The sequence below is a fragment of the Anas acuta genome, chromosome Z (genome assembly GCF_963932015.1).
Source record: "Anas acuta chromosome Z, bAnaAcu1.1, whole genome shotgun sequence".
Lineage (NCBI taxonomy): Eukaryota > Metazoa > Chordata > Aves > Anseriformes > Anatidae > Anas > Anas acuta.
The window spans coordinates 17,976,273-17,991,446 of record NC_089017.1 but is presented as its reverse complement, the minus strand read 5'-3'; the positions used below and the strand labels follow the sequence as shown (position 1 = coordinate 17,991,446).

At 37.0% G+C, this 15,174-nt stretch overlaps 1 protein-coding gene across 3 annotated transcripts in view; it reads right to left on the bottom strand.

The window, feature by feature from the left end:
* Positions 1 to 14,095: 14,095 nt before the first annotated feature.
* Positions 14,096 to 15,174, bottom strand: part of NLN (neurolysin) — a 35,689-nt gene continuing 34,610 nt past the window's right edge. For all 3 annotated transcript variants that reach the window (XM_068667450.1, XM_068667452.1, XM_068667451.1), the window contains exon 13: positions 14,096 to 14,643. In XM_068667450.1, coding sequence (XP_068523551.1) covers positions 14,509 to 14,643 — 135 coding nt within the window. In that variant the 3' untranslated portion in view covers positions 14,096 to 14,508. The remainder of the gene's footprint in view (positions 14,644 to 15,174) is intronic.

Below are 15,174 nucleotides of genomic sequence, written 5' to 3'. Positions count from 1 at the left end.
AGTAGAGAGCCCTTGAGACACATGCATGCTTGAGACACACATTTTTTCCTAGCTCATTTCAGAGAAGGCCAAGGGTTTTTTCCCACAAAGGTAGGTAGGGGCATGCATGGTGGAGACCATCCAAGCAGGGTGCTGAAGGGAACGGTCATACCACCCGACTTCAGCAGTAGGTAATGTAGCTGGGGACAGTGCTTTTCTCTTGCGCTTGGTTTGGATAATTTCCAAAATGATGCTATCTGCTCCAAATGTGCTGAGAAGCTTCCAAGATTCCTGGGCTCTGTAGCTGCTACCCAGGGCCCTCCTGAATAGTTCTCATTCCCCAGGAAAACAAGATGGCCAAAGCTCCCAGCAACAGCTTTACTTTCTTCTAAGCTGTCTGCCAAATTTCTTCACTAGCTGGTTTTAAAAAGTTAAACACATACAAAAAATAAACAAACAAAACAACAGAAAGAAAAAAAAAAAGGCACTGATGTTTGCATTAACCATGTAACTGTCTGAAGCATAAGAGGGTCAGAGCTGATACAGCCGTTGTGTGTTTTGTAGGCCAGCAGAGCTGCACCAGACCAAGTTCCAAGGCAAGCACTCAAAGAGTTAGGAGGTGCTATAATTAAGGTACATAAGGTTAGGAGGTGCATAATTACGTTAAACCATAATTACACCCACTGGTGTATGTCCTTGACGATATACTCTTCAATTACATGACCACCTCCTTTCTTCTTTTCCCTATGGGATCTTCGCCTGTGTCAGGACTGTCCCCCTGGCACAGTGCTGCAGCATTGCCCAAGTGGCCATGAAACATCCTGCTGAGGACACTGGAAAATGCAGTAGCATTTGCATTGTACTCTGTCCAGGACAATAAGCCTCTCTGTGAAGTTAGACTCGAGACAGAGGTGTCTGAGGCATGAGAAGTCGGAGTTCCCCAACTCAAACTATTCTCATGCAGATTTGCAAAAAATTACAGATTTGCATGTCTGGCTTGTGTATTAAAGCCTGTATTTATAAATCTCTGCTGATATGCAGCATCTTTATGAGCTGCTTTCTTAACTATATGATAAGAAGTGACTTACCAGGACTGAACTTTTTCACACAAAAGGCCTTACCCAGCTTCGATTTCTGTGGCAAAATTCTCATTGACTAACATGGGAGCAGGACCATGCCTGTGGTACCCCTTTCTGTGCCTTCCTCCTCCACCTTCCACCCACCCCAGCCCCAACAAAGCAATGTTCAGTTCAGCCAAGCCCACAAGAAATGCTCTTCAAGGGTTGTTTCTCAATTCATATCACAAATACATGCATAAAGCATGACAGAATGAAAGGCTGTTGCTTACACTAAAGAAGTGAGCTGTTTTTTCAGACCTTCCTGGTAAATCTTCATGTGGATACTGAAGAGCTGAACGAAACACTTATCTTTTACACTCACATGTCAGCACCGTGAAGAAATATTTACACTGTGAGCAGCAAACAGCAACCCTTACTAATTGTTGCTTATTAACATCTCCATACTTTTGAAGCATTGTAAAATCATAGTTTCAGTGATACTTCTGAAATAACTAATGCAATAGCAAATTTAGCTATTAATAATCATAGGCTGTCTGAAATGAGCGTAAATAATCTATATGATAATTACACTGGTGGTACTAAAATGCAGTCCCAAATGACAAGCTAACCTAAGTATGATTTTAAAAAAGATACCATTAAAGTACATATCTCTTTATCATGTAAAAGCAGATGACTAAAGCATGAAGTTTGGTCTATAATTTAAGTGTACTTGAAAATTCAAGTTTTAATATCTGAGTGAAGCACATGAGGACCTTGTTTTGGTTTACTTAGCAGTACAACTTTCTAGCTTCTGCAGTCATAAGAAATGAAAAATAAATTCAAAATACGCATGTCTAATAGACAAATGCACTGTGTGCAAAAGTGGTACAGACTTACTAAGGAAGTCCAAAGAATAAGAGACTACAGGTTTCAGGATTCATTTATTTATAACTTGCTGTGAGCAGCCTGTGACCATTCCATCCAATACCTCAGTGAGGGTGCTTGCCTCCCTGCAGCATGCCACTTGGCGTTCTTGTTCAGTGCCACGAGCTCCACCAATAAAATCCTAGCAAGACTTTTGGCAGCAGGAATGGAACTACTTTTGCCTTCCTTGAATCACACTGGACAACCCAGGTCTGTTATGACTCAGTGTCCCTGGAACAACTGGAGAAGGTTATCTGATGTATCACATTACACCAGGATAAATAAAATTAAAATCTTATATATCTGGAAACAAAACAAGCCTTCCAATAAAGTTGCCCGTACCTCCACCCTCCCACAGCCAATAAACATGTTTAACCTCATCCTTTTACATGTCATGCTTATAAACACACACAAACTTAACTTTTCACACTAATATCTGATTTACTCTAGTTCATAGTCCTGCTGATATCATTTTATGTTTCCACTTTCAAAAGTTAAACATCGTGATATCAGATTTTATTATCAATGAAGGATTAACTCTGAAGTTAAAGATTACAGTCACCTTCCTGTTTACTCCTATAATTACTATACAGTCAAGTGTCATTCTACTTTTAGTTTCAACATGTCTTGCAATGAAGTACACACCGTTGTCATTTGGTAAGCTGCTTTCCTGCCCATGGCATTAAGTACGATGCTCCTTTCTTAGTCAGACACATCTGTACCTGCATCTGTCAGCCTGACATCCTTCTACCCAGGTCTGCAAGTGTTACGTGTAGAGGAGAAGCCACAAGGATATCTAGCACATTTTTCTTGCAGCAGCAGCAGCCCTGTCAATAGTTGTTCTCACCAACAGTTGCCAGAGTTGCCAGCTCTGCCTTTGTTGTGTTATGTTGTAGGTTTGCTTCTGGGAGACAGTTGTTACCTCAATCAATCTGTAAGCACACAATTGTTCAAAATAATTGCCTTGGCAGCTTCCCTAACGGAGAAAGGTTATCTGTGCATCTTTCAGGTTTATGTTTTACAGCACTTTACACAGTGTGAGATTTCAGGTGTAATTGAGAAACCAGAGGTAGTCCTACTATGTATCAATTACATAATGTGATGGACAAAGTAAATGGACAAGTAAATGGCCATTATAGGAATACACTGTATTTCCTCTTTTCAAAGTTAACCACTGAGATACCTTAGAAGACATTTAAATATTTGATGCTCCTCACAGTTCATTTATTCTGCTAACACAAGCTGACTAGACAGCTCACATAACATAGCTCCACTGACTTCTAGCAGAGCTATGTCAGTGAATCTCAGCTGATGATTAATTCTGTACAATAGCCATCTGAAAACACATCTTATGCATATCACAGCAAAATTAATCTCTAAATTTGAATGTTCTATTAAACCTCCACTTTTTATGGAATGGGCTATTTCTGTAAGCATTTCAATAATATAATTTATTAAAAAGTAATAATTTTCTCCACTAAGATTTCAGTTAGATGTCTGAGGGAATTTTTCAACAGGTCTTACCACTGACCAAAATCTAAATGATACAAAAAAATCCAATGAAACAGATGTTGTAAAAAAAATAATAATAATTCTGTTTAAATCCAGAGCTTTGACATTAAAAATATTTAAATATTTTAATCAGTACCAACTCTAACCGACAAACCATACCAAGAAACTCATTTTCTACCTACTTTTATAAATTATAATCTTACCCTTAAAAGTTACTCTCTACATGCGGTAAATTATAGGTTGGGCTTGTAGACCTGCCTGCAATTTAGGTTGCCCAGCACTTCCTATTATAATAGCCTGCTTTCAATTGCTTTTAAATTTGTCAAACTCTAACTGTTAGAGCTGAAAGTTTCCATGCTGAATCTACTCCTCGGTCTGCTTTGTTGAGGGAAACTTCAGCTGAATAATTTTGTGTGTTTAAAATATATAATACTTTATCCTTTATTTTGTATGTCAATAATTAAAAACATTTGGCACCCATGCAAAAATTCAAAATTTGGCAGATACTTTTGTTTTCAAATGTCCTTTTTGTTATTCTTATGAAAATACACTTACATTCATCTGGACTATACACCTACAGGAACATGCAGGTCAGTAAAACTTGCTGCAGGTATCTAGCTTAAAATCTCTGAAATCCCTTGAAAGGCTTGAATCGCTCATGGCTGCTACAGTAGTTTTCACTACAAATAAAGTCATTTTGTCCCAAGAAAGGGTGACTCCAGGCCTCAACCACAGGGCTGAAGTTGGGCAGACTATAATAACAGCTGGTAACCAGCTCAGGCTACAGCAAGATAAACCAGAGGACTGTAGAAGTGCAGCTTGTCTCTTGTCTGCCCTCAGCAACCCACTTCCTGGCAAGAGATAAGGCAGTGGGAGGGAGGGGGCTCCCCGACTGTAGCACGGGGGGAACAGACTGTGAGGGGACTGCCTGAGCAATTTTTCTAAACCTTAAATCTAAGACACAAACTGTAGATTGTAAGCTACAGTAAATTGTTGCACATAAATCAGTGTTGTAGAAAAAAAAAATAATCCAGATAGTATCTTGTTATTTCCTTTATGTTCTCAATGGACTGTGCATGTATAATTAAAAACAAAATGTACTTTGTGCCCTGTGTTTCCTAGTGTAACTTAATCATCGTGTCCTTGTGAAATGTATTTGAACCAGATATTATTTCCTTCCATGCCAGGAACAATTTTTTTTTTTCTCCAAAACTGATGTTCTGTTCTTTCACAGGCAACTGCATCAGCACCAGCACCAAAGATCTGTGAAGGTAATAGCATTACCTTCTGTATTGCTCAGCATAAAGTGCCCCAACTCTTATAACCTAAGCTCATCAGTCTCTTTGTTATAAGAAAATTCAGTGCCAAAAGCAATGAATTACAAGGCTTACAAATCAAGGCTTTTTAATCAGCAAAGCATTTGCACAAGCTCTCTCAAAGTAAAGGTGGACTTGAAAACGTTGGGTGTTGTGTTCAATCAGGCAGAGAGTGTGCAAAAATAATTCTCTTCACAGTAACTCATTTTGGGCCTCTTTGGTCACCAAAACTCAACATCAAAGAATTCACAAATATTGCTGCTTCCCCCATATGAGAACTACTCTAGTATTTTATATGCCTGTATGTTTAATAGATACCAAATACTCAATTTCATAATTTTGCATATTCAATATCTGATGCATTTATATTAGTGACTTGTGCCAAAGTTACAGCTTTACAATTCTTTCAATTAAAAGACATTTTATCAACATGTTAAGGATTTCTCCCTTTCCTTCATATCTCCTGCACCCATACAAAACATCTTCCACTTTTTCTGGCTGAACATTATTCCTCTGTTTTTCCAAATTAAGCTATGTGCAGCATTTGAATAGGGTTTCGCTATAGAAAATGGAAACGTCACTATCCCCAGTAAGTATGGCATAGGGAGGTAGGCATCCTTCCTTACTTTTTCAAATCTGTCAGACTTGTTGTTTGATGCCCACCGCAATACTTACCTTCTCTAGCTCTCATTACTTACATATAAAAAAGGATATTCTTCTTCATTCTAGAAAATGCTTTAAGACGTAAAAAAAAAAAAAAAAAAAAAAAGTTCAATAAGAGGAGGAAAAAAAAATCTCAGGCAAATTACCACAGCTTGATTTTTCAGCTTTCTAAACAACTTCTCTTGTTGAGCTCAATAGTTCCTCTTTCTCCGAAAATCAACTTTACTTAAATAACTAACCTTGGGCTTTGTATTTTAACATGTGACAACGTAGACATAAAATGCTGCTAATAAATACAGCTTACACATACAGGAATTATACTTCATGCTCAAGGTTAGAAAGTCACAAGGTTATTTAGATTTATTCCCTCCTTTTCTGTCCACGGAATGGACAAAGTACTTAAAAACAAAAAAATACATTTCAAGGTAGAAACAGCTCCAACGCAGGTGAAAAAGCTTCACAGAGGTACAACTGTTAAACTACAAGGAACAGCCAGAACTAATGAAAAGGCATCAGGGAAACTTGTAACCTCTGTGCTCAACCTGGACTTGCAATTGAAGACGTTTCAGGTTCTCTAATGACAATAGGATTGAAAGTGAATACAGAAGTGTTACTTTAAACTACTCTCTATTCTGAAGGCTGTTTTACATGTAATAAAGACATATCAAAAGAATCATATATTATTCAAAGATGTGCTGTTGCTTACACTGAGGTATCAGTTTGCAAGAGATCACAGAAAGTTTTCAAGCACAGAAAGAAACACATTACTGATAAAACTACATACAATAACCAAGTGTAATTATAAGTAATGAACAAAACGAATTTCCATCAGAACTTGCAAACTCAGTGTCATCCCTAGAGAATGAGAGAGATGAAAACCAGCCACTTTAGACTTCATCCATGCTTTACCAAGTACTCTGTTACTGAAAAAGAAAAATGCGGTTTGGTTCTTGAGAGCCATCCTAGACCAGAAGTTCCTCCTTCAGGTTAAGGACTGTCTGATTCCTTCAGTAAAGTAAACATGCACATAGAAAGCAACCTGAAGGAAAACACGAACACATGAGACATCAGTGTGCCCAGCTGGCCAAGAAGGCCAATATCGTCCTGGCCTGCATCAGAAACAGTGTGGTCAGCAGGGCTAGGGAAGTGATTTGTCCCTCAGTACTCAGCCCTGGTGAGATCACACCTCAAATACTGTGTTAATTTTGGGCCCCTCACTACAGGAAGGAGACTGAGTTGCTGTCGTGTTCAGAGAAGAGCCACAAAACTGGTGAAGGACCCAGAAAATAAGACTTACGAGGAATGACTGAGGGAACTAGGCTTGTTTAGTCTGGAGTAAAGGAGGCTGAAGGAAGACCTCATTGCTCTCTACAGTTACCTGAAAGAAAGTTGTGGGGAGCTGGGCATCAGGTTCTTTTCTCAGGTGTCAAAAGACAGGACACAAAGAAATGGCTCTTGTGGCAGTGGAGGTTTAGATTGGATATCAGGAAGAATTTCCTCATGGAAAGCGTGGTATTGCAACAGGCTACCCTCATTTTCACTTACGTTGGAAAACACCTTTAAGAAGCAGTGGAGTCACCACCCCTACTGGTATGTAAGAGATGTGTGTATGTGGCACTGAGAGGCGTGGTTTAGTGGTGGAATTGGTAGTGCTAGGTGATGGTTGGAATTGATGAACCTAATGGTCTTTCCCAACCTAAATGATTCTGTGATTCTAAAGCAGATGATGATTCACCACTGAATCAAGAGAACTTCGTGTATGGCTGTTGCTTATATGCAGATTCACACTTGATAAATCCTTCCTATGCTCACTAAGTTCCATAAGAAACAGTCAAAGAAACTTTTAAGAAACTTTGCCCAGTTTAAAATACTATTTGTAAAAATAACTTTTCAACCTTCTAAAGAGAAAAATACTGCCTTTTTAGAATCATAGAATCGTTTTCATTTAGGTTGGAAAATACCTTTAACATCATCAAATCCAACCATTAACCTAGCACTGCCAAATTTACCACTAAATCACATCTAAGCACCACATCTACACATCTTTTGAATACCTCCTGGGATGGTGAAACCTTGTCTTCAAGAAGAAATTTTAGTATAGTTTTATCCTTTGTCATGTTGAAATGACTTATCCACTCAGTTTTCTTACAAAAGCTGTGAAGTCTCACATTTACTTATTTAAAGGAAACATTTTCCCTCAATTTAAAAGTGCATTGTCCATTTGCCTTTGCTTTCTGTAAATGGCTTAGAAGGCTAGAACTCCTCAGCAGTGAATTACATTGCATATTTTTACAACTCTGCCCTATGAAAACATCCATCCAACAAACTTTTTTTGAGTAGGATAAGATTTATGGAATCGTAGAGTTTTAAGAAAAAGGCCCAGGAGATCAATCTGATTTTTATTTCACCAGCCATTCCATTTCTCCCAGTTACTCTGAATGAAGTCTAATACATTGTGTTTGGTGAAAGCGTATCTCCTAGAACAGCTTTTATTTGTCTAGATGTGAAGACATCAAAAGCTGATAACTCCACCAATTTTCTGAACAGTTTGTTCTGTTAGTCCCCTTCATTGTTAAAAATGCTGTTATTTTCTCTTTCAAATGACTGGCCTCAGCTTCCATCTGACATTCTTCGACTAGACTAAAGAACCTTTTAACATATAATGACAATACCTACAGACTATAATTAAGTCTTCACAGAATCTTTTGCCTTTTTTTTTTTTTTTTCTCTTCCCTAAGCTGAAAATATAAAGCTTTTAAAAGTTTCTCTTTAAAAAAGTTTTCTCTGTCTGTCAGGTAAGTTTTGTGGTTCTTTTCTGCTCTTTCTTCAGTTTCCACTCTGGACCAAACAGCAGGTTGATCTCATACAGTATCTCATCTCTAGCAGTAGCTAAAAGCAGATGCCATAGAAGAGTACGAATAGGGATGCTGTATATGCTATTTCCCTCTATATTTTTCTGATTTTCATCTGTGCTTTGCAGGGACTTCCCAATCAATCTGATCAAGAATTACTCCCTGAGAACAGTTAGACACTTCTTAATCCATTTTACATACTGATACTGTATCGTGTTATTCCAGACAAAAATATATAGCACTAAGTCAAATACCCCTTATCTAAATCTCACTACAGTCTCCTTCATCAGGCTTGTAGTGAGAACAACTTGTTTTTTGTAACATCACTTGCACTCTGTTAATGACACTTGTGGTTTAATTCCTCAGCAACAGAATTGTATTAATTCTCTCCAACTGTTTTGCTGAAAACAGATTTCAGGGTGTGTGGCCAATAGTCACCCATTTGCTTTTTTTTGAACACTGGAAATCATCAGTGCTGTTCTAGAACAATGCCATATGCCTGGTATCCCAAGATTAACAGCCCTGGGAAAAAATCTGCCCCCATCAATTCTCATAGGTTGTAGAGTGCAAGTTACTCAATCCTACTAATCTGAAGATGTTTATTCTGAGTAGGTGTTGCTTAATATCCTTCTCTCTTAATAATGGACTGGAAAGTACCCCATTGTTCTCATATGATATGATTACAACATGTTGCTTCTTTGTAAATGCAGAAGAGAAACAGTAAATAAAAAAAAAGTCTTTTGTCTTTATTTGGTCATTAGCAGTATCAGCATCTCCGTCTATTAAAGGTCAGACACACAAATGGGATTTATTAGAAATAATATATTCTGCATCTTATTAACTATAATCCATTACAGTTATTTTTCTTGATGGTCTTAGTTTTCTTTAACATTTTTAACACTTTACAATTCCTCATTTTATAGCTGTTTCCTACTCCTGACCCCACTTCTGTTTTGTTTATTTTTAATTGCTGTTTTTGCTGGTGAACAGATTGGTTCTTAAAAAGAGAACAGTTCTGACTAAGTTGTGAAATATTTTGGCTAATTACATTTTAAAGACATACCACTTCTCATTCACAATTTTTCTTCCAAATAATTTTACTCACTAGCCTGCTTAGCAGTGATATATTCAGCCTTTTTAATCCATTAGGAGTACAGTGCAAGCAAGTATTGGCTGATTCTATCCTCTGTTAATCAATACTGAATAAAATTAGGTCATGATTATTGGTTTCTAGGCAACCACTAACTTCCAATTCATTAAATTTAATTTATTTATTTATCATTATCTATGCTAGTTATGCTCAAATAGATTGACTGCTGTTTGGTACCAGGTTTTGTATATCATCTGTATTATTTACAATGGCTCATAATGATTAGCTATACAAGACTTCAAACACAGGCCCTGCAACCTGAACTCTTCCAATAATATCACAGTTCTTCCTTCCTCCATGGGAAACTGTTATTTAAAGTATATTCATGAAGAAAACACCGGTGAAACAAAAAATCATCTCCAGCTGTCAGGAAGCACAAGCACTCAAGCAACAAGATGATGCGTAATTTCATGTTCTTTGGTATGCAAATAAAAATGTAAGACAAATTCAGAGACAAATATGAGCATGTCTTGTTTCTAAACCAAAAAAAAAAAAAAAAAAAAAAAGCAATTGGTAACCTTTCATAAATCAGTGTACATTAAGCTATATGCCCTTTTCATAAAATCTTCCCAACAGTCACCCTAACCCTTTCACAGCTATTGTCAGAATACCCTACTCCAACTTCATCCTTCAACCTACTGCACTCCTTCCTTTTCCTTCAACATGTGGAATCACATCACAGAACTGTTTGGTTTCGAAGGGACCTTAAAAAACACCCAGTTCCATTCTCTGCCCAGCCTGTATCTGTACTTAGGATTGCCCTGAACCAGGGCCAGGACCTTGCACTTAGTGTTGTTGAACCTCATGAGGTTCACACAGGCCCACCTCTCCGGCCTGTCCATGTCTCTCTGGATGGCATCCCTGCCCTCCTGCGTGTTGATTGTACCACACAGCTTGGTGTCATCAGCAAACTCACTGAGGGTGCACTTAATCTCACAGTCCATATCACCAACAAAGATGTTAAACAGCACTGGTCCCAATACTGCCTCCCTCCTCTCTGCCCTCTGGATCCCAAACTGCATGGTCACTGCAGCCAGGGTTGCCCTTGAGTTTTTCATTCCCCATCAGCCCATCCTTGTTGGTGGGAATGAGGTGCAGCATAGCACCTCTGCCCAGTGCTAACTAAACCCACCCAGTAATTGATTTAATCCTCAACACCCCAACACATTTAACTCCCACTCAGCACATTATCAGCTGCTTTCTGCTCCTTATGCAACCAGGTCTACACTTCTAGAAAATTCCTCCAGAAGTCTCCACACAACCCACGTACCACCCCCGCCTTCCCTCACTTCTAAAGGTATTTGGAAATTATTCCATTTTTCAGAGTGAAAGCAAAGATCTTGACTTTGTGATTCATTTCTTGTTGCAGTAATTTTATTTCTCCCATACCACATGTCTACAGCCATCAGAAATAGTCACTGCCTGATTATCCATTAAAACAGGGCTTAACAAAATTGTTTGTCAAGCAAGATCCACAGTTGACTGACCTCAATTACTGATTAAAATGAGTATGTTGTTAGATTAATAGCATGCAACACAGAGCTCTCCAGATATGAAAACCAACTGTAGTGGCTCAAGTGATAGTCAATACTCCCTATCTACAAAGACTCCCTCCATGTATTCTTTATTAAGTCAGCATAATAACCAACAGCCGCTGTAGGTCAGAGAGCAGAATTTAAACTTTTTCTCCAGATTCCCTTTACAACTTGGCTTGCAATCAGTCCTAAACCAGGCTTCATGCTGCGTCTATATCAGATGACCAGCAGCAGGTGAGGCCACCACCTAGCCACCTTGTAACCCAGTTGCATGGCCAGCCTGCTCTATCTTTTGCAGTGAGGAAGCAACATGGGAAAGCAATTACCTGCTAATTGCCTCTTTAGTGCTTGACATAACTCTCTCCTGTGTCTCCTCTTTGACCCTTTCACTTTCATTTGAAGCTTCTGTTGCCAAGTCAATTTGAATTGATGACAAAGGGAAACAATTATAAATACAATGAAATTCTAAAAGGTACATTACTAACTTGAAAATGCAGCTGCTTTTTAGACTAACATTTCAAGTTACTTCTGTTATTACAATGAACACTTCAAGTTGGGTTGGAATTAACAAATTTTCAAATTTTGAAACTGAATTCAATGAAAGCATGAGACTAATAATTCTGAAACAAGCTGGTAGCTTTTTTTTTTTTGGTTGGTTGGTTTTTGTTTTCCAGATACCTATATCCTTGTGTGCTTGAAGATATGTAATTGTTTCTGTGCAGTGTTGAAGCGATTAACTCATGTTTCTAAAACAGAAGATTGAGATCATATTTTCTGTTTTCTTTGGGGATTCTAAGTCACACGCTGGGAATAGTGTCAGAATATGCTGTTTCATATACAGAAAAAAAATCATGAGTACAATGGAGATATGCATAACTAGAAAAGAGGTCTTTATCCAGGTTATTTCTTCCATTCCAAGATCAGGTCTTTACAATGTGAACTTGAATTTGACTTACAAGGTTCTCAAAAGGCAATATAAAAATTAGCAGACTAGCTTGATACTTTACCCCATTAAGGTGTTCCAGAAACATTTCAGAACATTACGTGTTTGCTTTCCTGAGTGCAGTTTTAGCCATAAGATAATCTACCTTAACTACCACCTGATGCAGGGCTTTGGAGATGGCTTCTACAACACCAAATTGCAGAAAATCGTATTCTTTGGGACAGGTACAGATCATAGCACACATATTTGTGGGGCACAACGTAATTTTAGTTTTTCTTTTCCATATACAGATATCTGGCTGACACTACTGTGTATCTGTACAATCATGTACGTGTTTCCACATACATGTAAGAGCAGATATTTTCTTCGTAGTTTCTATCTACTTTGTTAATCACACACACTAAAGAATGGAAAAATAAACAAGACAAATTACCAAAATCAGCATCAGTACTGTTCTGTATTTAACTTTTAAATGTCATCACCACATATTTTTGCTCATAATTACTGCATTTGCAATTATCTACCTTGAAATGAGACTGCTGGTTTATGCAGAGAAAGGTCTCCCTCATGTGGAAGTCAGTTTGGCAGCTCCAAAAGAAATACTGTGTCTTACATCTTAATAAAAATTCTGTTGCTTAGATTTGTAGACCATGTTTGGATAGTATCTCTAAACAACTTTTTACATTTAATTCATTGGAACAATCATTAAATGGTGAATGGAAAAAAAAAAGATAGGATTTGCAATAATTTTAAACACTTGTTTAAAAATAAAATACTTCCAAATGCATTCAGACTGTAGAGAAAATTCATATAGGCTAAATTTACAGGTTTTACGATGATCTTGCACCCACTAGTTTCTTTAGCTTTCTTTTATGGCTGTTCTGAACACTCTTCAAAAGGTTCTCATATATGTGATTTTCATGTATTACTTTTCCTTGACACTGCAGAACTGGAGTCTAGAACTGCAACTGATTATGAGAGTTAGAACTGACTTAATTATGTGCTTTGTTGAAACTACAAAATAAGTATGTTTTGGCTAAAAACTTGTGTTTCCTCACATCCATAACTACTGTGGTTCAGAAGTAAGTCCTGTCAAATATTCCATCTTGGAACAAAAATTAAGTAAAAACCAATGAAGATCTTCTGCTTTTCTCAGCTTAAATGCTTCAAAAGAAAAACACAAAAAAGTTTCAAGTGAACATTAACAACTGTTGTTTTTCTCAAACACATAGATTTGACCTAAAGTGAATGCTTTCAGTTTTCTTTTGCTAAAAAAAAAAAAAAAAAAAGAGGAAGGAATCTTTTGAGTTTACCAGGCATATTTTCTTACTTTGTGTTTGAACAAATAAATAAAATATTAGCCATGTTCACGGCTCTGAATCAAACGTCTAAAATCTATTAGCTAGTAACCAAAGTTAAAGTTTGATCACAAAAAATGTTGCAATACCAAAACCAAAGTAAGGTATTATATCTAAAGACAAGAAAAGTGCAGTTGAACTATCAGCTTTGTTTTAGTGGTGTAAGAATTGGCATGATCTCACAGAAAAACTTCAAAATAATTCCTTGATTACTTTCCTACTCCCATAGCTGAAACCATCAAATCTGTGAAGTTGTTCTGTTGCACTTCTGCATGCCAGACTGGAAAGGCCCAATAAGAATATCTGGCATTGACTTTTACCATTCCCACTGGGGACACAACTTTCCTTATACATATCTCGAAAATTTTCACAAACGAACCAAAACCATTATAATTGCTATAGTATATAACTTTTTAGTGCCTGTGATGATATAGCTGGGAAAACAACGACCTAACAAAGATCTGATTTGTGATCATCAACAAAAAATGAAAAGCAGTGGGAGAACTGACAAGGTCATATTCTGAGTGGTTATCCTCTATTTAGCTCAGATGATAGTTGGCTTTTTTTTTTTTAATTATACTGTATAAATTTATAAATAATACAAGAATTTAGCATGCACCAAAATGAAATGTAGAAGTATTACACAAGTATGTCTGCCGTAAAGCTGTCTGGCACAGGTTCTCAGTCTTGAATTTTGTCAGAAAGCTAGACTGAACCCAAACCATGATGAAATCAAACACAGTTCCACTCCATCAAAAACATTTGTGAGCCATAAATACAAGAGAATAATACAGAATATAAAATGTTTTTTTTTTTTTTTTTTTTTATTGCTGGTAGTGTTCTTTTTATCCCCAGTTTTGAAATTCATTCACATGACAGTTTAAGTGCATCTATTAAAAGAGAAACAAGGCATCAAATCCCCATGTTGATTAGCGTTATCTCACATTAATTCCAGAAAAAAAATTACCATCCAAATTTCTCAGCTTCAGCACATCTCAGAATTACTTTTTTCCCTGTTGTGTTGAATTTTGTAGTCCTGTGCAATTTAAAAATCACATTTTTATTTATACATTTTAAAAAATCATGAAAAAGCAACCTGATTTGCCTAAAGTGGTACATAGTTAAGATGTGAAACACACTGACGTTTCCAGCTCATTCCATACGTATATGCCATTACAAAGAAACCATAATTTTACTGAACACATAGTCCCCACAATTTTACTGAACACATAGTCCCTTACTCAACAGAAAAGCTCTCTGGCTTGGTTTACGATCCAAGAAATTCTGAAGCATATCCATCCCATCCAAAGATCCTCCAGGTTTCAAAATAAGGTTTCTGTATCTCATTCCAGCCTGATAAAAGGTAAAGCAGAATGTTAGTATTTCTTATCTTGTAAACTGCCATTTTTCTGTATGTGTTGTGTATGTAAAAGTCTCAACATGTCTTCTCTTTCCAGTTTTTCTTAATACCAAAAGAGAATATACCACAAATATAACTTAGATCTTCTGGAAGAACTCAAGACAGGAGAAATTTAACTTGTTCACTGAGAAATCCAATTTCTTGTGATTTTACACTGTTCTGGAAGTTAAAATGACACAACTTGCCCAAGTTCTGGAAGACATTCTTCAAGGGCGTAACATGACTGACAGGCAAGCAAAGAGAAACTAACATTCATTCTCTCTTAACTGATGATTTCTCTTTCTTTAATCTCTGTTTCAAGAACAGAGATGATACTTCAGAGACAAATAAATATAACACTGAGGAATAACATGGCATATATTAACATTTTATGTGCCCATCAATATAATACATATATATATATATATGCACATAGAATTTCCCTATCAAAATATATTAAAGTAATGGGAACTTAACTCTGTTTA